The 26,774-nt window shown below is 45.3% G+C and overlaps 1 protein-coding gene across 4 annotated transcripts in view; it reads right to left on the bottom strand.

The window, feature by feature from the left end:
- Positions 1–26,774, bottom strand: part of LOC144755443 (putative ferric-chelate reductase 1) — a 552,454-nt gene that overhangs the window by 353,852 nt on the left and 171,828 nt on the right. For all 4 annotated transcript variants that reach the window (XM_078644381.1, XM_078644371.1, XM_078644398.1 and 1 more), the window contains one exon: positions 4,802–4,865. In XM_078644381.1, coding sequence (XP_078500507.1) covers positions 4,802–4,865 — 64 coding nt within the window. The remainder of the gene's footprint in view (positions 1–4,801; positions 4,866–26,774) is intronic.

The raw sequence follows: 26,774 nt of genomic DNA, 5'->3' as shown, positions 1-26,774 counted from the left end.
GTGGCCCGACCCTGCCTCCCCATTCACCCGCCGACTGGATTCCTTACCTGAAACCGTCCTTCTGCCACAGTGGGTTCCCATCAGTGCAGAAGATAGATTGGTCAACCTTGGTTTCATTTTGCGACATCCATTCCACAACATGCAGAAACCACCATTATTACTTAACCCTTGCTGTGTGGCACATCTTCACAATCTTTTCCTCTCCAGCAATGGTTGTGAGTTGTGCACTACCGCACAGGAATATTTATGGATGAGTACTAAACCACAGATCACTCTTTGTAGGTGGACTGTTACGAAGTATCTGAGTCTTGAAGAAAGCTACCCTTGCTTAATATGTAAATATGCTTAACAACGTTTCCCCCAGTAGGCTGAGTAATTAAATGTTTTTAATATACATCCACCTCTTCTGAGAATTTATTTTAGGAGCTAGGGTTAATCCTTCACTTTGTATAATTTTTGTGATTATTTATGGTCCCAGATTTGAAGGTCCAGGATGTTTTTCCATGTAGCAGATTCCCTGCCAAGAACTTCGCCCTAGTGTCCTGAGACGGTAAAATGCAGCCACCAGTAGGGACACCCCTGCCCACCTAGGAATTCCACAGTATAGGATTCCCTGGCCCTAACACGTCTTTGTGGGGGGCTTTTTTTCCTCAGGGCAGCCCCCAAATCTGACCCGAGGCCAGGTAGCTATATCTGGCTTGTCACCCTCAGAGTGCATAACATCCTAGGGGCCTGCTGTCACTTGCCTGGTCACAAAACAAATGAGCATCAACCTGCTGCTACAAGAGTACTTGGTTATAAATGGTACTACTTATGCTTCAATTGTACTTGATGAATTATGCATGTTAGCTTATTGAGGCCATGCTGAATGTTGTTCCCTCCTGAGGCGGAAGCCGGGAGGTGGTGTGGTGTGTGCTAAGCTAATCTTGCTCTCATGTTTTATTTTGCCTGATTGAAAAGGCAAACACCTTTTTTAACTTCGTCGTGCTTTTAAGATTAAAATCAAAAACGTACTTGGAAAGCTCATTACTGACCTGGCCTGCCATTGATCAGTCGGCATCCCAAATCGCCAGCTCACCTAATCGCATTCTGGTGCCCAGCCGATTTAGGGCTGAGGCACACGGACCTTGAAACTAGCGGCGGCCATCTTAGGTGGGTGGGAGGATTCTCCTGCAGCGCTATAGTCATCAAGCACATAAAAGAAACGGTGATGCCTCCGCGAAGCGGACGCGTTCTGCGGACGCGCCGGACCACCGCTAGAGTCACACCAGAGTTAGCCCGTCTGCGCCCGACCGCGCCGAGGACGCGCGGCAGGACGGGCAGGGCGATCTTTCTCGTTCCTTCACTAAGCAGGAGTCAGATATGCTCTCCACCTTGCTTTCGCTTAGACACCCCCCTCGGCCGTGCCATCATACTATATCTCCTGAGGGTATACCCACCAACAGGTGTGGCTGTAATCTTTCCATATCCGCCCGCCCCAGACAACCTAGAAAACATCAGGCCAGGGCTAAGATTTCTGAAACTCCGGAAAATCTAGCTGGCTTTCTCATTAATGCCAGATCTCTGGTTAAAAACAAGATAGCATTCAATGAATTTGTAGTACAGAGGAAGCCTTTCTGGGTCTTTATAACAGAGACCTGGGGCTCTGATTCATCTGGCCCTGATCTAGTCGAGGCTATCCCTGATGGTTATGCCCTGACTAGATTGGATCGAACTGGGCGCAGGGGTGGAGGACTGGGAATTATCTGCAGAGATTGTTTTACCTGCCGTATTTAACCCCCTCATCTCCTTCGGAGAACTATGAGGCATTGTATTTTACTATATGGTTGGCCCCCTCTGCTTCTTTCGCTGGTATTCTTTGTTATAGGCCTCCAGTTCCCAGGACTAAATTTTGCCATGATCTACTCACACTATTGGAACCTTTCATCAGTAGGCCTAAGTTTACCCTCCTTGGCGATTTTCATTTCCATTTGGAAATACATGATGACAAAGATACTAAATCCCTAATAGAGGGCCTAACCACCTGTGGGCTGAGCCAACTTGTTGATGGCCCTACTCACCTTGCCAGACATACTTTAGATGGTATCTTTTCCAATGATACCAGACTAGTGACTGAAACTCCGATTCCCCTGTCCTGGTCAGATCACAGGGCAATACCATTCTATCTCAACATGACTTGCTCTGGCCCTGATCAAGCCAATAGGAAAGTATGGGAACTTAGGAGGAATTATAACGAAGTATCCAACACTACACTTATCCCCTTCCTGACAGACATCCATCCCCTCTCTCTATCAGACGCAAATGAAGCTGCTCTGAGTCTGTCAGCTGCTCTTTCCAACGCATTGGACACGTTAGCACCCCTCAAAAAACATTACTCGGCCAGGAAAAGTCCCTCGTCGCCCTGGTTCTCGGAACATCTAAGATTACTACGGCAGAAATGTAGACAGAAGGAGAGAGCCTGTATGCCTGTCCTGATCTCCAGGGGAAGGGCCAACACAAACTAGCCCTGAGAGAATATAAAAAGGCCATTGCTGAGGAAAAAAAGAAAAACTTCAGCAAGATTACCACCTCACTGAAATCATCTAGAGAGCTTTTTAAAATCGACACTTTGTCAACGCCTAAAGTCACTGATTCGGTCGTTGAGTCGCAGGAGCTTTGCGATGATATCGCAAGCTTCTTCCACTCCAAAATCTCTGACATTTATATCTCCCTCAAATCCCTTAATGTGGAATTGGATACCAATAGGGCACTTTTGCCCCCCTCCCCTCTCCCTACCACAATGAGACCCCTGAATTGGGTTCCCCTTCTAACTTTTCTAGCTTCCCTCATTTGACGCAGGATTAATTAAACCGCCTTCTTGATGCTACTAAATCATGCTCGCCTCTTGATCCTTGCCCCCTAAAAATCTTGAAAGCATGTAGGGAGGCCGTTCTTCTCCCCCCCCCTTTTGGAGGCTTTTGAACAGGGCCATCACAGAGGGGTCTTTTCCAACCCCTTGGAAACTGGCAGTTGTTAGGCCTCTTCTAAAGAAGCCTTCCCTAAACCCTGAAGTCTTAAAAAACTTCCGGCCCATATCCTTGCTTCCAGCCCCTGCCAAGATACTTGAGGCCCATCCTAACTGTCATCTGACTACATACTTAGAAAATATGGGCCTTCTGGACATTTCCCAGCATGGGTTCCGTGCTGCACACAGCACAGAGTCTGCCCTCACTGTCGTAGTCAACAATATCCGCTCTGAGGTGGACAGAGGGCAGCCCATCTATTGGTGCTGCTTGATCTTACAGCAGCATTTGATACCCTGTCCCCTTCAATCCTGGTAGACCGGCTGAAGGGGATAGGGGTGGGGGGAAGTGCCTTGAATCTCCTATCCTCCTTCCTCTGTCAGAGACACCAAAAGGTTAAGCTTGGTAGCTTTCTGTCTCCCTCTCAGGCCGTGCAATGTGGGGTTCCTCAGGGCTCCTCCCTGAGCCCTCTACTTTTCAACGTTTATGTAACCCCACTTGCCGAGGTAGTAAGATCATTTGGGTACCAAATTTTGTCTTATGCAGACGATACCCAGATTATCATTTCCACCACCTCACCGTCTAAAGAGGATGCCTCCAAATTTCGAACATGTATGGAGGCAGTCTCGCAATGGATGGTGCGTAACTACCTAAAGCTCAACGGAGAGAAGACAGAGGTCCTAATCTTTGGAGGAAGCCACAACATTTGGTTGGAAGATTGGTGGCCCCCCTCTTTGGGGGACTGCCCTCCTCCAACCAACTCGGCCAGGAACTTGAGCGTTCCTATAGATTCAGCCCTCTCCTTTGACCTTCAGGTCAACAGAACAGTATCCACCTGCTGTAATACCATCGGAATGTTGAAAAAGATCGCCCCCTACCTGTCACCTGATGCCTGCAAGCAGTCAACAGTTGCCCTGGTATTTTCCAGGCTTGACTATTGCAATGCGCTCTATGGGGGCATAAATAAGAAATCTCTCCATCGTCTCCAGATGGTTCAAAATTCTGCAGCCAGGATGGTCCTAAATCTTCCCAGGCTATCGTCTGCAACTCGGGCTAGGAAGGATCTCCACTGGCTACCTATAAATGCCAGGATTTCCTTCAAGCTCATCTGTTGGCTCACAGGGCTGTGTTCGGATCAGGTCCTGAAGGTATAAAAACTCTTGTCAGTCCCTACTCCCCCAAGAGAACCCTCCGTTCGTCCTCAAGAAATCTGCTTGCCGTTCCCAGATTTAAAAAGGCAAAATGGGGAGGAAGAGCCTTCTCTACCTTGGCCCCTAAACTGTGGAACAATCTCCCCCCCCGAACTCTCCAGCCAACCCTCTCTGGTGATTTTTCGGAAGCTCCTAAAGACTTGGCTCTTCTCTCTCAGGCTTATTAACTCATTCTCTCTTTTCTATCTTGTATATCACTATGTGTGGACTGCGCCTTGATGCCCCCTGGGTTAAGTTTGCGCATTATAAATAAACTTTCATTCATTCATTCATTCATTCATTCACCAGATCCTATAGTGTTTCCCTTAAAAAAAGAGGGAACACTGAATTGTAGGAAGGATATATTTGTGATGCATAACCCTAGTACAATGTCTGCAACCTTAGTGTATACATATTGTTGTTAATGGGTTACCTACATATACTTATGCCTCTGTGCTGAGGAATGGTCTTAAAGCGTTAACATAAACTCAGTATTTACATTGTAAGCAACAATGTATTAATATTGTTTGGAGTTTGAAATGTTTAGCATTGGTCCGAACACGCTCGAAGGCCATCTAAAGCTCTAACTTTGAAACAGCATATACTTACTGCCTGGATGGTTTGACTTTCAACCCTCGTCCAAAATGTACTGTAATCTTGAAGAAAGGTAACTCTGCAATAGAGGACATCAAACAGGTTACTTGTAAGCAGTTTGCAATCTCAAAGCAATGTTCTAAATTATTTAAGAGACAGTAGTCTCAATAGATAAAGTTAAAGCACGCAGGCTCCTTAAGAAAGACGTATTTTAGAATAATTCGTTTTTTAGTTTTCAGAAACCTCAAACCTGCCCCCATCCATGCCACTTGCACCGGTTTTCTTTGAAGGCATAGCAAGTAAACTCTGCCAGGACACCAGAACAACCTGTACAAGTGACTGTATTTCTCATGGCATGGGGCTCCAGGTTTACAGATGAATGGATAACATTTCCACTTCTTAGTGCTAGCTTGGGGCCAGGGCCAGGGCTACGTTTAAACAACCCATATCTGAAAAGCAATGATGTGCAACCCAAATCAAAATTATGGATCACATTCCTCCCCCAATCCTGGCCATCAAAAAGAGAATAAAGATGAGGGGTAAGAGGAAAACAGTGATGAGGCCATAATGCCTTATTGGTATACACTGGCCTCTCACCCCACTGCTAAAGGGACAAGGACACAGCCCTAAAGCTGTAGACATCATGTTAACTTGATAAAATTGGGTGGCCTAAAATCATTCCACTGGTCCCTAAACCCAAAACCTAAAAAGTAAGGAATATAGTTAGCATTGATACAGGTCACAGGCCTTTGGCACAGGCATGGGTGATGTGCATGACGGGAAACGGCCACTACAACGCGGCCGTTTCCACGCATAACCAAAACCACACATACATTACAAAGCATGCGTGGTTACAACGAATAGCCTTTACCACGCATACCTTTACTACGAGATACGTAGTAAAGGCATGTGTGCTAAAGAAAAAAAAAATAAAGGGGGGCGTGGGGTTGTCTCCCCACCCCAAAAAAGCGTGAGTTAAAAATGGGGGCTTGGGAGGGGCACCCGCCCCGAAAAAAAAAAAAAAAACACACCTGTTTCCATCATTTAAAAAAAAAGATGGAGGCAATCGGCGTTGTTAGAGGTAACGGAAAGACATTTCCGCTTCCTCTAAACGACGTGCAACATCACCTCGGAAGATCAAGGAGAGGTAAGGAGGAATGAGGGGGTGGTGTCGCGCAGGGGTAAATTTAAAGGGTACACTTTTAGGGTGATATCCTTTAACAAAAAAATGCCATTAACATGCATAGTTTAACAACGAAAAACGTTGTAAAATTATGCGTGTAAAAGTCATTTTCGTGGTAAAGGATATTCGTGGTGAATGATTTCGCGTTGTAACGCATGTGTGGTAAAGGCATACGTTACAACAGAATGCGCTGTAAAGTCATACAGCCGTGCATGACACGTGCTGAGTTCTCACAGGGAATGATGAAAAACGGCCTATTTAAGCCAACCTTTGAATAAGGGAATGAATAGATAAACAGACATAATGGTAAGTGCAAATTTACACCAAAAAGGCATCTTGGCACTAACAAAGAACGAAGAACACCAGAAGACTGAACAATTGGGAAGGAAATATTTTGAATAACTTGAATCTGACCTCCATTAGACAAAAAGATATTGCAGTACAAAGGCCCTGACTCGTGTGGAACAATGCAAAGACCATTTAGGGGAATGTTTAGTGATGCAAGTCGAGCAGAGGAACCTGTGCAGTGTACAACGTTGTGGGCCATATACAAGTCTTTAAAAACTATTCTGTGGTCCACCAGTAGTCAATGCAATTTACGTTTGGCCTCAGGTACATTTGTGCAATCCATTGCCAGCCTCCTGGCTATATTGCAAATCAGTTACAGTCTGGAAAAAAGTTTTGCAGGCAAACCCAAATAACAGGCGTTTGCAGGGCCGGACTGGGAACCACAGCCGGCCCTGGCAAAGTGCTCGGCCGGCCCCCCTCCCCACTCGGGGGTTTGGAGGTGCCACCGAGCTCTTTGCCGTCGCCGGTTTTCGGTCGATTTTGGTACAGGGCCGATTTTGCAGCTATGCTGCAAAACCGTCCCTGCAAGAAAACCGGCCCCCAGGGGCCCAAAATCGGCCCCCACCTGTGCGGCGCATCAGGGGATTGCCCGGTGGCCGCCATGGCCAGTCCGGGCCTGGGCGTTTGTGTAATCAAACCTGGGAAGAATAGTTGCTGCTGCTACATTACCTGGCATTCGCAAGGAATAACTCTCAGGGTTTTCCTCAGAAGGTTCAGTTGATAAGAACCTGTAAATACTACGGAAATGTGTGTTTTAAGAGATAACCCTTTATTAAGTTTGAAACCTAGATTTTTGGGACAGCTAACAGGAAGAGGTGGGGTCTCTAAGTTCAAAGGCCATAGACTGTCATTCCAAAAAAGGTTCAGGGTCACATATCAGAATTTCAGATTTTTCAGCATTTAATTTTGACATAATTCTGCTAATCAAAAGTAGAGCATTCGAAACAGAAATGAAGCTAGGTTTCTTCAGCATGCCATTCAATCAAGACCAAAGAAGCTGATGACATGAATCAAGGGACACACATATGTTAAACAAAATCTGAGATGATGATGAACCTTGCAGAGGGGCGTGGCTAAGGATCCGATGTGGATGGACGTGTGAGCCTGGAACTCCGTGCCGACCCCATCAGTTATCCTGTTGGAGAACCGTAATTGACCCCCTGAGCAACCGGTGAAACTACCGCGGGGGCTGCGAGGTCCTGCCGACAGTCTGCCGAATAGGATGCTGGCTGAAGAGGGGTGGAGAGGCAAGACGAGGGGTTATGATTGGCTGTAACACGGCCAAGATGGCACAGAGAGCGACCCCTTAGACTCGGAGACAAAGCGGACACCAAAACCCAGAGAATTGAAGGGGCACGGCGGAGTGCGGCAACCAAGACCTGCTGACGGTATCGGCGGGGCTCTAATCCCACCATCACAGCAGATGCAGTGAGGTGCCGACTTTGGTGAGCGCATGATGGATGCTGAGGAGGAGAGACGAGCGGACGTAGGCAGTGGCAACGTCAGGGAGCAGAGGATCAACCGGCGGAGCAACTGCAGTGCGGCGGCTGACGGGGAATGAGCGGCAGCTTCTCATTTTGATTGCGGCCCATGACGGGAAAGTGAAACTGAACTTTGACCGTAATTTTGGAGATCGCACCGCCATCTTGGCTACTTGGACCGGCGGTGAGTCCTGTGTTGCTGGGACTTGGAGACGACACTTCTGGGCAGGATCTGAGGAGCGGAGAGCAGTTGACTGCGTTCTTTACTGACTAAGGGCCCAGACGAGTTGGAAGAGGCAGCAGCAGTCGTGCCTACTGCAGATAGAGGTCTGAGCAACTGGTGAGGAGGAGGATGGGTGGCGGTGGCAGGCTTGGGGGAGAGGTGACTGGCTGGTGACCCTGCGGCGGAGCGGCCCGGGGAACCAAGTTACAGTCACTGTAGGACTGGTTGAGACCTGCCTGAAAAGCTGCCATAGGTGTGACCTGGCTGTGAGGCTTTCCTGTTGGGGGGAAGTGGAAACCGGCTCATCGACTGCCCACTACAAGAACATGCAGCTAAGGCAGTAGAGAAGGTGTTGTGGCTAGCGCTTGTGGGCCCCAACAGGAACGGAGCAGTTGATTGGGGGATGTGTCGTCTGGCCCAAGCACTACACGCAGTAACAGCTGAGATTACTATCCAGAAGAGTGGAGTGAGCCAGTGCAGGGGGACCCCGGACCCGAGCACCTAGCGGCGCCAGAATACAGTTGAGGAACTGATGAGGTGGGCTGCTAACAACTAGGGGCAGACAACTGTCTCTGGTGGATAGATAACTGCGTGAGGGGCGGTCTGCAATAGGCACTGAGGGGAGAGGCTTCCATGGCAGGACGCAGAGATTGACACTGGTGGGAGGCCCTGGTAATAGAATTGCTTTGGGGCTATATCAGCACTGGTGCCAGAACCTATGACATAGCCTCCAATGGGGAAACCATGTGGTAAGCAGGAGGGTGCCCCCCCTGAGCTGGAGGATGACACTGGGGTGCAGGAGAAACATGACGAGGTGGCGCCACACCAGGAGGGGATGATGCAGCAGCAAGTGGACCAAATTCTAAAGGCCATCACTGACACTAGGGACGCTCTGCAACAGGATATTGCGCATGTGGCGCAGGGGCTGGGACTCCTCCAAGCATACCATACTAAGCTTGCCGACCTGGTGAAACAAACAGAGGTAATGCTGGAGCCCCTAGAGCTGGCACAGAAGGCGCTGGTTATTCAGATGGGAAATGTCCTGCATCGCTTACAAGCCCTGGAACGGAGAGCCGAGGATGCTGAAGGGAGGAACTGAAGGAATAATGTTCGGGTGGTGGGGTTGTCGGAAGGTGTGGAAGGAACCAGTATGGTGGAATATTTGGAGAATTGGTTGAGGACTGTGGTGGCCCCTGAGGACCTTTCCTCCTTTTATACCCTGGAAAGAGCACACAGGGTACCGGCCCGACCGCTGGCGCCTGGTAGACCGCCCAGACCGGTGGTGGCGAGACTACTTCATTAGAAGGGCAGAGACCTGTTCCTGCATAAGGCTCGCTCTTTGGGCCCCTGGACAACTGTAATGTGACTCTGTTCCCGGAATACACATTTGATGTGCAACTTCACGGGGCTTCATTCCTGGAGGTCAAGAAAGCGCTCCAAGAGTAGGGTCTCCAATATTTCATTGATGTTTCCGGCGCATTTGAGGGTGGCCATGGAGAGTAAAATGTATTTTCATGATACACCAGGGGAAGCGTGGACTTGGTTGGAATCTTATAGAGCAGGCACGGGTGCAGCAGGACGGGGGAGAATGAGCAAGTGGAAGGGCCACGTCCACGCCGTTCGAGGCACATCAGAAGACACCGGCTTAACGCTCAAAGACCCACGGAAACTCAAACAGGTAAAGGACGGTTGGTCACATTGCAGGCTGTCACGGAGATATCCCAGGAGGGAGGAGCAACGGCACGGGTGACGACAGACTCGGAAAAGGGCTCTGGGGGGACAGATTCAGATGAGTCGGACGCCGGGAGTGTTCAACTGCGGCATGTGACACCTGGGACAGCAGATGAGATTGATGCCTGACACTATAGAGTTGCTTCAAGAGTACTTCGGGGGAGGCGGGAGAGTGTTGCATCTTGCCGGTCTCCCAGTCCCCTATGGGTGTCTACTAGATAATGGTTGGTAGGGTTGACAGGGATGGAATGGTGTTAGAAATACGAGATTTCCGCATATCACACTGCCTCGCGTGATGCTGGGGCTTAATTATCATTGGTGGTACGGCGTAGACTAATGATAGCATTGTAAATGGACCGTTTTGGCTCTTGGCCGCCTCCCCTATTATTGTTTGTTTGTGGTTCCTTGGTAGCTGCCAAAGGAGCATTTTGTTTGTTAGCTTGGATGGGTGCTAGATTTTTCGGGCCTGTCCTGCGGTGGGGAAATTTAGGTTGATTGTTGGGCTAGTTAGAACTACCGGTACGTTCATAAGGAGTGGACAGTTTTCTACGAGATGTACGACACGACATGGGGGGGGTCACCTGAGCTAAAATACATCACCTGGAATGCACGGGGGATATATACGATGATGAGACGCCATAGGTGCACGCCTATCTGGTGCGCAGGGGGGTTCAAATAGCATTCCTCCAAGAAACTCATATTAATCAAGCAGAAGGGTTAGCGTTGAAGCCTAGGTGTAGGGGGCAACTTTTTTACACAACGTATTCATCCTATTGTAGGGGGGACACTAATATGGATTAGAGTGGGGGTCCCATTCCAACCGACGCAACACATGGTAGACCTGGAAGGGAGGTTCATGGTAGTGGCGGGTCACCTCAATGGGGCAAACGTGATGTTGTGTAGTATATATGCTCCTAATGTAGATCAGATATCCTTCTTTAAGCAAACTGTCGGGGAAGTTAGCGCCTTATTTAACTGGCCTGGTACTGATGGGAGGGGATTTTAATTCTATAGTGGACACTGAGATGGATAGGTCACACCCGCCGTAGCCGGAAGCACCTGTACATATGATCTTAAAGGCCAGGCGAGATTGGCAGACCAGGTGGGGGTTGGTAGATACGTGGCGTGCACCCCACTTAGAGGAGAGAGATTATTCCTTTTTTTCTGCCCTCCATGAACTGCATGTGTGGCTAGATGCGATATTATACACCCCGGACATCCATACGAAAGTGGACCACAGCGAGTACCTCACGAGAACATTGTCCGACCATAATCCGCTGTTGGTAAGAATACATTGTGCCCGGGAGAGATCTGTGGTGCCAACCTGTCGGTTGCGACCGGAGGCGCTAGAGGACCCTACTTTTTGTGAGGAAATTGGGCCGGGAAGCGCTCCGAATTTTACTGAGAATGAGGGCACAGCCTAAACTTTGGCGCTAGAGTGGGACGCCTTTAAGGTGGTGGTAAGGGGCTTGTTTCTCACAAAAATAGTGGTGGTGCGGAAGACACTCTCGAATGATATAGATACTGCAGAGCAACACTTGGTGCGGATGCACGCGCAAAGGACAAGGCGACCACACGGCTGGCATGGCTAGCGAACCCGGCCCCTAGAGGCACGCCCATATTGGCCATGACAACCCCAGGGGGTGAATGGGGTGTTTTTTGGAATACCACACTGAGCTCTATAGGAGCAAAGCAGGGGGTACTGGGAATGTTGTTGGGGATTTTTTGGCAGACCTAGCTCTCCCACACTTAGAAAAGGAGCATGCAGAGCAGCTAGGACAAGAGATCACAATAGGGGAAATAAGGAGCGCTATTAAACATATGGCACACTATAAAACACCGGGTATAGATGGGCCACCTATAGAATTCTACTCGGTTTATGTTGATAATCTGGCTCCTAGGCTGTTGGCTGTGTACCAGGAAGCAAAGAAAGTGGGAGTGTTGCCGGCCTCTCCTCAGGAGGCTGATATTATCCCCCTGTTAAAGACCGGGAAAGAACCCTCAGATAGGACTGCCTACTGCCCACTATATACTCTGTTGACTGTAGACTACAACTTTTTGAGTAGAATCCTTTCGACTTGGCTCCTCCCATATATGGTTCACCCGGAATACAGCTACTAATGTACGACGTCTACTCTGCATTTTGGGAGACGATCACAGTCATATGCCTTCTGCGACGGTCCTTTCGGTAGATATTGAGAAGGCCTTCGATAGTTTGGAATGGCCATATTTATTTCAAGTAATGCGAGTGCTGGGTCTGGGGGAGGATTTGTGGGATGAACAGAGATCCTTTATAGATTGGCGACAGCCCTAGTGCGGACAGGAACGACGGGTTCCTCTTTTTGGTCGGTGGGGCGGGGCACACAACAAGGATGCCCTCTTTCACCATTGTTATTTGCACTGGCCATCGATCCATTGGCTACACATGCCAGATCGGGGAGACATTACCTCGGCCTGGATTTCTGGGGGGACGGGCAATACATATCGCTTCATGCAGATGACCTGCTCATGTTTCTAGCCAATGTGGAGGGGGCTCTGCAAGGGGAAATGGCCCTATTGCGCACATTCGGCGAGGCTCCGGTGCTGTCAGTGAACTGGGCAAAGACCTGCCTGTTCCCAGTGGTCCCATCAGGGACAGAGTTCGACCAGGTAGAGGGCATTAGGTATGAACCTCAATGCTTAATTTATCTTGGTGCCAACATCTATCACACGGAGGAGGCCCTGTTGGAGGGCAATATAGGCAGGGCTATGTGAGGACTTCAAGGTAGTCTATCGTTTTGGGGCCCTTTGCCACTCTCAGTGGCAGGTCGGGTGGCACTTCTGAAGATGGTGGCACTACCCCGGTTATTGTATTATTTCAGGACTCTGCCGTATGGGTACCGGGCTCGATATTTAAGCAGCTTCGTTTCATGGTTGGAGGATTTCTGTGGGGGAGTGGTAGGCGGCAGGAGGCACTGGCTACAATGATGCGCCCAAGGGCGGAAGGTGGATGGGCAGTTCCAGACTTTGAAGTATATTACCTGGCAGCTCAACTGCAATGGCTTACCCAGGCAGTGGCTAGGGAGTTTAGGGGCCCGGATGGCCGATGGATCCCGCGGCATATATTGTCCTTCACCATACTTCAGCAACAGCTGCGCCTTGGGTTGCTTTCTCATGAGGAGAGGACACTGAGGTTGTGTTGGAATCGGAGCCAACGACGAGGTAGAATTGCCCGCCCCTATGCCCCAGAAATTCCGTTGGGCATGTGCACCGCCATTCTGCATGGGGGAGATTGGACCACCCTGCCAGAATGGGAGGAGATGGGGGTACATATAGTAGGAGACTTATATGAGGATGGTGCTCTCTTACCCTACCAGACCCTGCAGGATAGATATGGCCTTCCTAGGGGGGATTACTTATTGCAATCGGCCATGGTATTGGCGATTCAACGCCATTGGAAGGAAGGGTTAGTAGAACCAAAGTCGTCTATGAAATGCCAATATGTGGTTATGGCAGCGGGAACTGTTAAAGCTGTTACGTGTCTGTACAGGCGCATGGTGAGCAAAGAAACTTAGCCATTGAGCACTTTGCAAAGGCAATGGGAGGCGGACATCGGTATGGAAATCCCCGACACAACATGGTCCCAATTAGTGGAGAGAGCGTGGAAGAGTCTGCGAAACGCTAGGTTCCAACTGGTTCATTTTTTTTACACTATATAGGGTGTATTTAACCCCTGCTAAGATCAATAAGTACTTTAACCGCATGCGCGCTAGCGGTTTTCCCGCTGCGCGCTGCGTTTTAAAAAAACCCGCGTTACGTGACGAGCTCAGCTCGTCATCCGCGTAGCGCAGGTTACGCCCATAACGAGCTGAGCTCGTCATCACCCCCGAAGGGGTTAATGTGAGCACTGCTCAATGCCTACACTGTAGCCTGGAGGGGGCAGAATTTCACCATATGATGTGGGGCTGCCCGCAATTAGGAACATACTGGAAAGAGGTAACTGACCTGCTCTGTGAAGTCACAGAAAGGGAGATAGAAACGGACACAGGGAAGTGCTTACTACATTGGTTTCCACACACTACCAAAACGAAGGTCTTGAGCAAGTTCTTGGACCTAGGATTACTATTAGCTAAAAGGGATATAACAGCACATTGGAAATTACAAAGTGTAAGGTGGAATTAATTAAATGGGCAACAAGCGAATGCACAGTGGGACTTCAGAGTGCTAAGCGGACCAACAATGATAAAGCGCTGGAAACTGTGAGGGCATGGAAAGACATGGTTACATTGCTACAGGCCCCAGAGGCAGACTCGGATAGTGGGTCGATACTGGAGGCGGAGACAGGGAATTCCTGAAACATAAGGCTATTGGAGGAACCCCTGATATGACCAGGTAGCGCTGTTGCATGAATGGACAGATATAGAGTGGGGATGGACTACACAGAAACTGATAGACTCTGTAACATAGGGAACGTTGAGGTGTAATTTCTACTCAGTTAGCTATAGATTGGATGCACCGGTAGCATGGGGTGGGTGAGGGGAGAAGCAGGAGGGGGTCGAATTGTTTAATTATTGTTGTGAAACATGTTGAAATGTCAGTGGATTATTAGGACTAAGAGGGGCGGACAGTCCTTTATTTGAATGTTGATGATATAGCACAGGAAGCCCTGCAAGATAGAAGATATGGTGGGTAGAATAAACATCAGATAAATGTGAAGCAGGAGGTCATGGGAACGTTGATCTGTAGGGCAGAGGAAACAAAGGGAGCTGGAACCTATTCATCTTATGTAACATTGTCAAGTGTTTTTTTGAAAAATCAATAAAAATATATTTTTTTTTAAATGATGAACCTTGCAGAGTCTTGCATCTCATCCTAGCATGAAATGACCAGTGAAATGTGATCAATGTGTCCTGATTGGATGGTCTTTTTGAGGATTCTGAATTTGAACCCCTTGCGTGTAGAGCGAATTTCCGCACTGTGTGGGGATTTAAATAAGTGGGTGGGATTCGGATGGCCGGGGGCCGTCCTCCGCACACGCCCACTGTGACGCATGGAGAGAACCGTGTTGTATGCTACAAGTTAGTGGCAAGTGCTCGGTTCTTGAAGCTTTAATTTGTAGGACATGGCATCAGTGTGTTAGCAAGCAGAGCAACCAGTGTATGACAGTGCCACTAAGGTCAGTTTGCGATGAAACAGTGTTGAGTACAGCTTTATGGAAATTATGTCAAATGCTGCGACTAGTTCTAGGAGGATAAGGAGGTATAAGCCACCACTGTGACAGAGCGGAAGGTGCCATCAACCATTTTAATATTTAGCATCGCTGTGCCAAATTGTGGTCTTAATGTTCTCTAGTAGTCTTGCAGAAGCATGCTGATCTTGATTTGTTCATTTAGTCTAAATATAACTTCCTTCTTGGTAATGCTACCTAGCAATAGGAGTTAGGTGGTATTTTTGAGGATGTCAGAGTCAAGGTTATCTTTCTTCATCTGTGAAAGGCTTCATTCAGTTTTGAGGGTGTTGAAAAAAGATGTTTTGTATTAGTGGGGTATTGATGATGCTCTGCAGTGGATTGAGTCCTTTACAAGTTATAAACTTCATTACTGGTTACAATATATTAGGTCTTCATTGGACGTGATCTTCATGGTCTAGAGCTGGCTTAAATGCTAGTCAACGGTGGATTGCATCCATTAATGGGAATTACATAAGGGAACAGTAGGACAATGTCATCATTTTATTGCATTGCACTTGCTTGTGGGATAATAGATTGGTGATACAGGTGTGGGACTGATGCACTATTTATATGCAGATATTTGTGGCTGAAGTGGTTGTGTTGGTTTAATAATTTGTTTCCTCTTTACATATGAATGGATGTATGACGTTACAACGCATACTTCTGAGTGTAGTGCAGTGCATTGTATTTTCAGCACCTCAATGTTTTCCTGGATCTGGAACCTTAACCAATGCTTCTCCTGTCTTTAGATGGCATGCTGACTGTCCCCAGGAGTGGAATGATGTATTACATTTTGTAGAGTTGGTCTTCATGTGAGCATGGACGTCCGTGTCGACTTGGAATGTGTGTGATGAATGCAATGCTTGAATGTTGATTGGACCGTTACACTATCTGTAAGGGGATGGAATTCTGATGGGTAACTAAGCCTATATGGTATATGTACACTGACCAGATCCAGATGAAAACACTGTAGGTCCACCATTGGTAGAGATATAACCGAGGTGTAACGCTATGTGAAAGAGACAAATGAGAAATATCTTCTTTTCAGAAATTTCATATAAAAACTTAGAAAATCCATTAGCATGAAGTATTTGACAAGCCAATCCGGAGTTATGAGATCAGTCGCTTAATTACATTCTTTTTAGGGTGCTCAGAATTAAAAATTAATTGTTTCTCTACGATCCCAGTCTTGAAATCTGTCCCTGAATAATATAAACTGTTGGCTGACACTTCTGCCTTAATTTGTTACAAAATCTTGTATATGAACTGTCCATGTTAGCGTCTGTAGAGATCCAATCTTAGTGGATTTGTAGAGAGACTTGTTATTGCCACCCTCAAGCAACACAAAGTAGTACATATTCAGGCCAACATTCCTCAATCACATACGGCTATATGAAACATGCAGAATAAACATGCCTTTTATTGAGGCATTCCATTAAAATATTTCAAATTCAGTTCTCAGGTTTTCCAGTTGATCATGAGCTCTGCCACTCATCAACAGCCACTTCATATAGTTGTGTTTCCCATGCACAGACTACAATCTGGAGGGTCACATGTAAACTCTTCTGTCTTGGCTTGTGGTTAGGGTACATCCTGTTTGGTAAAGGGTCTCAGTCATTGTCCTATTGGGTGGGCAAGTGCCATGATCCCATTGCTGCCCAAAGTCAGGTTTTGGGACAGAAATGGGTATTCCTCTGCCCTAAGTGCCTGAGTGATGTGAAACTGGTATCTTGACGATTACCCTTTAGCCCTGTTATCAGGTCCAATCCTGGTTCCTCTATCACTTTCCCCAGCTTCCCAAGAATAATTGCTTCAAGACGGTTCAGTGACAAAATATCGAGTGCAAAATATCTACTCAAAAAATATAGTAAAAAATATCGATTTTGAAAAAAATCGACCTCCTATACTTATAATTAAAATTACAAAAATATATAAAAAATATATAGTTTTCACTAATTTAGGGCCTGATTATGATGGCGGTGAGACCACTACAGTCAGCCTGTTGGTGGTGGTCCAACCGCCACTGGACCGTGGAGGTCCACCCGTCATATTAAAATGGATGGTTGGCAGTTGGAAAGACCGTTGGTGCATCGGAGGGACCTGAATCCCTACAACAGTGGCGGTGCCTGCTCAGGCACCGCTGTAGGGATTATATTGTCCCTTTCCGCTGGCCGTTTCATGGCAGTTGACCCGACATGAAGAGGCAGGCAGAAAGGGACATTTGGGGGTCCCTAGCGGGCCCCCTTCCCACGTTCCCCCTTGTCCCTTGGGGGTACCCCCTACATATCCCTGCACCATGTGGCAGACACTGTATGGTGAATGTCACATAGTGAAGGGATATGCAAAATGTGTAATTTTTGTACTGCGGCATGTGTTAGCAGCCCGCAGCACACGGAGCAATACAAAACATACACATGCGACCACCTTGAAGGTGGGCACGCCAACATCTAGTTGGGTAGTCCCCTTCCCCACCAGGATGGTGATCGGACGAAAGTCCGAACGCCATCATAATCAGGCCAATATTTGTCTAAAATATTGATTTTAATATATATATATATATATATATATATATATATATATATATATATATATATATATATATATAATATAAATGTAAATAACGCCATCATAATCAGGCCAATATTTGTCGAAAATATTGATTTTAAAATATTGATTTTAAAATATATATATATGTATATATATATATATTTTTTTTTTTCAAAGTCAAAAGGTTTTTATTTGCTTTGGTACTCAGCTGAGCACCACAAATTTAAAAACATTTACAACAGATATGCATTCACATCAATATAGAATTAGAAAAGATTTTAAAAATTTATAGAAATTATAACAAACCCATTCTTCTGTCGGATGTTTACATAAGAATAATAAACGATTTACTGTGGTAATGTTGCATTTTCGATATATTGGTTGAAGATATCTTATCCGCGCTTTAACTACACTTGCGTGAGGGCAAACAAATAAAATATGCACAATATCTTGATCACCACCTAAACAAAGATTACATAAAGGGGAGTGACCTGGTGACCATTTAGATGTAAAGACGGAAACAGGTAAGATGCCTAAACGCAACATAGTTATGGACCTTCTAGCTCCATGAGTAAGACAGAGCCCCAAATATGGCCTCAATTGCTTGTATTCCAGTGACTCTATGAAAATTTTATACGTAGATAGCTTGCTACAATGCATAAAGTCAAGATCATAACTTAACCTTGGAGTAAAGCATTTCAAAAAAAGTTTTAGCTGGGATTTTGACCAGGATAACAAGATCTCTTTTGTAAGGTTCGCTGTTTTAAATGCTTCGGACATATTCTTGGAAAAGTTAAGATGCCGAGAGTCTGATTTAAATATCTCAGTCTTTAACAAGAATCTCAGTGATCCTTCTTTTGCATGCAAGATGTTATAGGCCCATCGGATGACATTTGCCACAGCTGTGGCATACGAGCTTGTTAGTGCAAATTCCAGTCTGATAGCCTGCACAGATGTTGATACAGAAACCTTTAGTATTCTTTTCAAAATCTTTCCTTCTGTTATATTCATAAAAGACCATTGGGTTATTGGTAAGTGTTCTGTTGCATATGACAGGACCGAGGGTATTTTTACTTTATACACTTTGAGCAAGGAGGAAAAATGCCTATTCCCTGTGGCAGTATACAATCTAGAGAGTGCCCCTGCATGGATCTCAGATTTTTTCTTTAGATTGATTATTTGTTTAGAATTTTGTAAATTCTTTGTAAAAATCCTCCCAAGGTAGGTGTATTCTTCTACCTCCTCTACTCTTATCCCATCAAGGCTCCAGCTGTACTTGGCACTTTTTTGCCGGCCAGAGAACGCTACCACTTTAGTTTTTGATAAATTCGGAACTAAAAAATGATCCTTCGAATAAACATTTAAGGAGTCCAATAAGTTTTGGAGGCCAAAAGGAGTAAGGTCTAACATAACTATGTCATCTGCATACAACAGCGCATGTATGCTCTGAGAGGCAACCTTCGGGGGCAAACTAGTGCATTGTTGTAGGCATGATGGTAAATCGCTCAAATAAAGCGAGAACAAAATTGGTGCAAGAAGGCATCCTTGCTTTAGACCGTTCAAAGTATTAATTGGTTTCGTCAGACCTTTTTCACTTCCCATTTGCACCTGGGACCAGGTATTAGTGTGTAACATAATTATTAATTGCAATAAATTTTCACAGATCCCCAGATTTCTCAATTTTCTCCATAAGGTTGGCCTATCGACGCGATCAAACGCGGTGGAATAGTCTATAAATGCAGCATACACTGGTTGCGATTTCCTCCCAATGTATTTGTCAAGTATAGTCTGAAGAATTGAGATGTTATCTGTTACTGAGTGATTGGGACGAAAACCGGCTTGGTACATAGGTATTATTCCCTGCGAAAAGCACCAGTCTTTTAATCTATCTAGTACTTCCGCAGCGAAGATTTTGCCTGTTGCGTCCATCAGTGCAATTTGGCGGTAGTTACTAGCTGTGTTTTGGTTACCTTTTTTATGTATGGGGATTATTGTACTTCCCTGCCATGATTCTGGTATTCTTCTGGTGCAAAAGATAAAATTAAACAGTGATGTTAGTATCTGACTCCATTCTTTGGGATTAGATTGCAAAACCTTGATCGGTATCAGATCAGGGCCTGACGCAGAGGTGTTTCTTGCTTTTCTAATGTGTGTTTCAATAGAAAAGGCTGTAGTTTTTTCGATTGATAGTGGATTATTTTCCTTACGGATTTCAGCAGCATTACTTTCTATTTTAGTTGAGTTTGCTTTATATAGGTCAGTTAGATAAGCTTCCCATTCGTGAGGTGGTACTGGTATGGCATGAAGCTTCTTTTTAGACCCAGTTATTTTGGCTATCATAGACCAATATTTTCTTTGGTTATATTGCTTTGCCGCCACGTGAATATCCACCCAGTTTTTATCCTGTAGCCGTCGTTTTTTGTTATTCTTTTCTCTTCTTTGTTGGTTCTTCAATTTATTTATCTCTAGCTGTGTTGTAGGTGAATAATTTAAAAATTGTCCTCGTATAAGTTTGTTGAGTTTCCTCCTATTGGCATTTTCATCAGAGTTCTTATAAATCTTGTTTTGACGTGGTTTTTCCCTGTTAAGCAGAGTTCTTTTAACCCTTTAGGTGCTGCCGTCGGCCAACGGTCGTCACGGGCACTACCTCCCCAGTGCTGCGTGCGACCGCTGGACGTCCAGTTCAGCACTGGATAATGGACAGCGCAGCACTGGGGAGGTTTGTTTACGAGCTCCTAAGGTGTTAAGATTTGTCATTATACATTCGAAATTTGTTATTTGATCCTCCGAATGTATTTTTATTAAAAGATTGTTTTGTAAGATCTTTCTATTAATAAAATCTAGGGTCCCAGAGTTCCAAAAAATTCGTCTCTGCTTTTTGTTAATTTCAATATTCCCATTAGGATACATAATTGGACTCGATGTAGAAGATTTTAGCGACCATCCAGTGTTTAAACAAAGAAGCGCATGGTCACTATCATCTGTGAAATTAATTTTCAAGTAATGGAATGTGTCTACTATCTCTATGTTGCATATTAGATAATCAATGATTGAGAGGGATCCGTTTCCACGTCTTGTGAAGGAAGCTGGTCTGTCACCCTCTACACATCCATTCAAGATTGACCCATTGATGCTAGGGAGTAATGCTAATAACATTTTCCCTCTTTTGTCAGCAATTTTTCCCTTAGGGAATATCGGGGTAGGCAAATCAATTGCTTCATCTTCATACGTTTCAACCCATTTACCAATTTCTGAATTAGAGATTTTCCCATTCACATCACCCACAATCAAAAACGCTGTATTATCTCGCTCTTCGATTATCTTAGTTATTGAATCAATAGTTTCTACAAAGGTGGCATCATGAACAGATCCTGGGGGAGTATACATGTTAAAAAGTAGAAGAGCCTTTTTTTGGTCAGATATATTTGTTTTTAACATAACCTTGATGCATTGGAAGTTGTCAGATTTGGAGTTGATTATTTCCTGGGACCATTGATTTTCCTCACTCAAAAGAATAGCCAAACCACCCTTGGCATGACCTCTGCTTGTTGCTATAGCCGGAATGTCATAGACATAGTAGCCCTTTTGTTTAAATGTTTTTACAGCCCATGTTTCCTGCATGGCTAAAATATCAGGGTTGTTTTTTAATGCTATGTTCATTTTATTGGTGGTTTTTCCGGCTATATTCCATGAGGTAATCTTTAAACTGTTGTTAAACAGTACAATGCGATCGCAGAGCCTGTTTGTTGCTGTTTAAGGCCTCCGATACCCAAGCCCAAGATTCAGTTATTTTTCTGACCTCTTTTTCTTCATGATATTGGCTCCACACGTTCCTTTGGCCATCTTGTACTTGAATTTTCAGGATATCCTTCCTAGAATTAATTCGCTCCGAGTCAACATAATCAGAGATATTTAGATCCCAATTATTTATTGGGGTATTTAAGAAACTATTCTGGAGACCGGTTGATTTAGTTGTATTATTCCTATTTGGAAATATTTCTATGACATCGTAGCCATGTTTGTGTAATATTTCTTTTTCCCTTATGATGATTCCAGGGACAACAGATGACCAAAAAGCTACTTTCACAATTTTCCTATTTTCTTTAATTGGGACTGTTACTAGATCTATTTCTTTACTCGTGATGGATTTCAGCATATAGATCTGCTGCAGCAGATTGATTATCCTTCCTCTATTGAGTGGTGAATCATCAGTTGGGAAAAGTTCTTCAAACTGCAGATATTTAGTCATAGATTGGTGGCCACCAATAGATAATGTCTTATCGAACCCGCTTTCATTATGTGTCTGTTCGTTACTACTTTTCATTCTGGAAGGTATATATTCAGGAGCCTTGAGATTCAATTGTTTCGTGGGTAGTTTGTTTATTGTTTCATTTGATTCCTCTGCCAAGATTTGACTGGTTATTTCTTTGTCCGACACACTTTCTTCATTATTGTGGTCATTAGTTGTATTTTTGAATCTGATTTTGCTAGATTTCTTTTTATTTATTCTTCTTAATGGTTTCCTATTTCTTAATTTTCTTTTTGTTTCTTTGTTACCTTTCTTTTTGGAGGAGGTTTGTTCTCCGACTTCATCTAATACTGGTCGAAGAGTTGTTGTTTCATCTCCTTCATCAGTGTCTTTTAGCATATTGGTATTCTTTGACACTGAGAAGATCGGATACTCTTTAGTTTTCATTAAGGGCTCCTCTTTAAATAATTTCTTTAAGGAATATATTCGGACCTCCTTGATGTCTTTCTTGGAAGTAATGTTTAATTGATTGACTAAATCCTGATCAGAAGTTTGAGTACTGCTGTCACGTGTACTTTGTGGGTCAGGGGAAAAAGTTTTAGTTGGAAGAGAGGATTTGGATACTTCTTTACTTTCCTCCTGAATCTGTGTATTATTTATTATTAAATCCTTATGTTCTTTTTCCCTCTTTTCTTCCACCAAAAATTTCAAAATGCCAATTTGAACATCCAAGGTCTGATCAGAGTTTTCTAAGATGTTACCTAAAAAAGAAAGGACTGATTCGAGTATTTCCTGTAAAGTATATAGAGCCTTTGAAATTGGTGTCGCCATATTAGTAGAGTTCATATTATGTGGTAGAAATGTATCCAGTGATGTTTACAGATCAATTTTAGAATCAGAATGCTGTTTTTGAGGCTCGATGTGGAAATTGTCAGGATTTAACAATATCTCAGAAATATTTTCCATCGGTTTTATGCCACTTGGACATAGATCCTCGATATCCGAAATTTGATTTATTTGTTTTGTTGACATGATATTATTAAAATTAGATGAATCGAGGATAGATGTTTGAAACTCCTGTATGGAGTGTGAAGCCTGAGGTTTTTGATGAGAACCGAGATCATTTGTAATTGCGATGGTCTTTGTATCCATGGGAGACAAGTCCGAAATCTCTTTACTTGGAATTTGTTCCAATTTTACAGGCAGATCTGTGGCAGGTGAAGAGGGATCTTTTTTGGAAGATAAAGCTGAAAAATATTTGCTGATGGCAGGGGTTCCAATCAACTGACCTTCTTTTACTGCTTTCGCAGAACATTTTCTTACGGCTTCTTCAGTACCCATTCTCTTCATAAAAATGGTACGAGATCGTAATTTTTTATATGCCATATGAATTGGTCTCAATCAAGTCAGAGATGTTATGATGCAAGTTACCGATGGTAAGGTAGGTGATGAATTCAGTGGTATTGGTGGGCAGCAGACAAATACTTAAGGGTACCTTGGCACGCTTATCCTGGGAGAAAAGACTCTATAGCAGAAGCAATAGACTAAGTGGAGAAATCAAAACATTTTTTGATGTCAGTTCAGAATATAACAAAACAAAGGAAAAAAGTTAAAATAAGGTGGCCCGTCCCGTCCTTGGTCGACCTTCGCCCCGTGCTCCGGCCCGCGCGCGTCCCGCGATGCGCGTAACAGGCGGGAATTAAATAGACAAACGTGTGCTAGGGGCGTGGTACTGGGAGGGGGCGCGGCTCACGCGGGAAGAGGACCAGCTGTAGATAGGGAATGCTGGTCCTCGCAGTCCCGGGGCCGGCGCCTCTCCCTCCTCTGCGGCCACACCAGTTACGAGGTCCTTGATAAAATTATCACAGCAACTGCAGACAGGGTAAATGCTACTCCAGTAGCGACGGCAGGACAACAAACACTTTTCCTGAATCACGAGCGGCTCCCGCGAAGCGGGGGCCGCGAGAAGTTATCTGGAAATGGTAGGGCGTGGCACTGGGAGGGGGCGCGGCTCACGCGGGAAGAGGACCAGCTGTAGATGGGGAATGCTGGTCCTCGCAGTCCCGGGGCCGGCGCCTCTCCCTCCTCTGCGGCCACACCAGTTACGAGGTCCTTGATGAAACTATCACAGCAACTGCAGACAGGGTAAATGCTACTCCAGTAGCGACGGCAGGACAACAAACACTTTTCCTGAATCACTCCGCTCTACTCCTCCTCCTCTGCTCCTCTCTCGCGAAAGCAACAAACCAACAGGATGCCAGAAATGTGCCCAAAATCAACTCCTCAAGGAGCACTATCACATTAAAGGCAACTCACAGCTTACGTTTAAGGAAAGTTTTTTCTTTGGCTCCAGGCCGTGTTTTGGAAGCAACTCAAAACTCACGGCAGGTCTGTTGCTTTTCTGCTGCATTCAAGAGGCATCCGTGGCTCCTGCCTCCTGCCTCCTGCCCCACAGAGAGACCCTCTGCATACACCTCCGCCAGGGGAGACAATCTGCGGTGAAACGCTTCGGTGCACGCAGGCAATCCGCGGTGACCCGCGACCCACGGCAGCACTGTCTCCTCCTCCTCCCTGCCTGTCCGCTCCAAACCCCCCGCACGCCGCACACAGCTGGAGCCCCAGAAAGACCGCCAACGCCAACCACAGACCAGCAGAGGCGGTGCGGCGGTGCAGCGGTGATGTTGCGGCGGCAATAACCAGCCCGGGAGCTGGGGCAGAGGCGAGGAAGGAATCAGCAGCCGTCAGCGGGGCAGAGAACAGGAAAGCGGCAACTCGGCAACTCTCTGTGGTACGTGGCTCCTCCTCCAAACACCTTCTCCTTGACTCTCCTATGTATATATATATATATATATATATATATATATATATATATATATATATATCGTCCTACATACCCTGACTCACAGTGAACTCACACCTGCGCTGTGTTTTGTGTGGGGGGCGGAGCCGAATTTCACCTGGCAGGAAGGGACTGAGGTATTTATACCGGGATATGAGTCCGTTTCCTGTTGCAAACCATTGGGCGCTGAGGAAGGCTACACTACAGCCGAAATGCATCCGCCTGGAACTCTGGTTTTCTTTTTTGGCGATTAAAGGACCTCCCCTGTTTCCCCTACTGTGGCTTCTCTTTCTTTTTTGTGGAGAAAGTGGTTTTGGATATTTTAGCGCACTGCCAGATATGCGCTACAAGAAGCCCCCGCACTGCTAAGCTGGCCCCTACCATACTGGCATCTGCTTCGGTGGAAGGACTCGAATCCAAGGTTTTGGAAAGGTTGGGGCCAACCGCTCGACTCGGCAAGGATAGAGGCAGTGTTGGAGTCATTGTACTCCACGCCGGGCGAGCTGGATCTCCGGACTTGCCCCTGCTTATTGGAATGCCGGGACGTTGTGGTTGGTGCGGTCTGGGGAGCGGAGGGGGCCAAGGTCTGCCACACATCGGTGACATTTGCCCGCAAGTTCATCTCATTCACCCCTGCTGTTGTGTCACACCATTACGCAGCATTATGGGTCATGTAGTACTGACGCACTGGGCGTCCTACATACCCTGACTCACAGTGAACTCACACCTGCGCTGTGTTTTGTGTGGGGGCGGAGCCGAATTTCCCCTGGCAGGAAGGGACTGAGGTATTTATACCGGGATACGAGTCCGTTTCCTGTTGCAAACCATTGGGCGCTGAGGAAGGCTACACTACAGCCGAAATGCATCCGCCTGGAACTTTGGTTTTCTTTTTTGGCGATTAAAGGACCTCCCCACAGTTTCCCCTACTGTGGCTTCTCTTTCTTTTTTGTGGAGAAAGGGGTTTTGGATATATATATATATATATATATATATATATATATATATATATATATATATATATATATATATATATATATATATATATATATATATATATATAAATAAATAAATAAATGTAAATAATGCACATCAATTAAATTAAATATTGATACTAGTATAATCAAAATAAAATAGATTTAATAATTTTTGAAAAATATAAAAAAAATAAAAAAATTAAATATATATCTTTATATACATATATATCTAATTTAAAAATATTACTAAATTAATACTTTAATTTATATTATTTTGTAAAAATGTTTTAAATGTTATAAACTAAAAACATATATAATGCAAATAATAACCTCAAACAAAATAAAACTGTTGAATTTACCAAAAAATAAATAAAATATTACAAATATTAATAATTGTACATATAATTTTAAAGAACCAAAAAGATATTGATATAAATTTAAACAATATAAAGTAAACTACACATTTTTAAAATTAATACATTTACTATTCCCACTACGACTTATAAATAATAGACAAAGGGCCTCCTTACGATGTAGGTGGGACCTACGCTAACGGCACATCGATGTCGGTCCTACCGACATCTGAAGCAGCGGTCAGACCACCGCATTACGATGTGGTTGGTCCAACCGCATGGGTTGAGGGACCGAATGCTGCAGATCCATTGGACTCATGGAGCCCGTCGGCCCAGCGGTCAGAATCTAAACCCTACAATAAGGGTGGTGCCTGCTCAGGGACCGCCGTAGGGATTACGATGGCCCTTTACTCTGCCTTTCTATGGCGGTCTGACCGCCATGGAAAGGCAGACAGAAAGGGAGTTTGTGGGGCCTAGCAAGGCCCCTTTCCCACCATGGCCTCCGCTAAAAGGCCTGGGTGCACCTGTGGTGCCCCCACAAACATCCATGCCCTATGAGGTGAGGTGCCTGGCACACTATTCAGGGATGTTTAGAACCAAGCCTTTTGGCATCGGGGCTTGTGCTACAGCCCTTTTCTGGGCCACAGCACAAGTCTCAATGCAAAGACCAATGTTTCTGACTGCCTCCACAGCAGTCGGATCCTAATTTGGCAGTCGGGACCTCCAACTACCTGTTGGCCTTTCCCTTTAACGCAATGATGCCGGTCGGATGCTCCAATGATTACAACAGTAGGGAAAGTGTTGGATTGCGGAGGAATAAAATTTACTATTCCCGCTCCAGTCAGTGCAAC

The sequence above is a fragment of the Lissotriton helveticus genome, chromosome 1_1 (assembly GCF_964261635.1).
Source record: "Lissotriton helveticus chromosome 1_1, aLisHel1.1, whole genome shotgun sequence".
Taxonomy (NCBI): Eukaryota; Metazoa; Chordata; class Amphibia; order Caudata; family Salamandridae; genus Lissotriton; species Lissotriton helveticus.
Note: the sequence above shows the minus strand (reverse complement) of the source record. Positions and strands in the feature narration are given on the sequence as shown.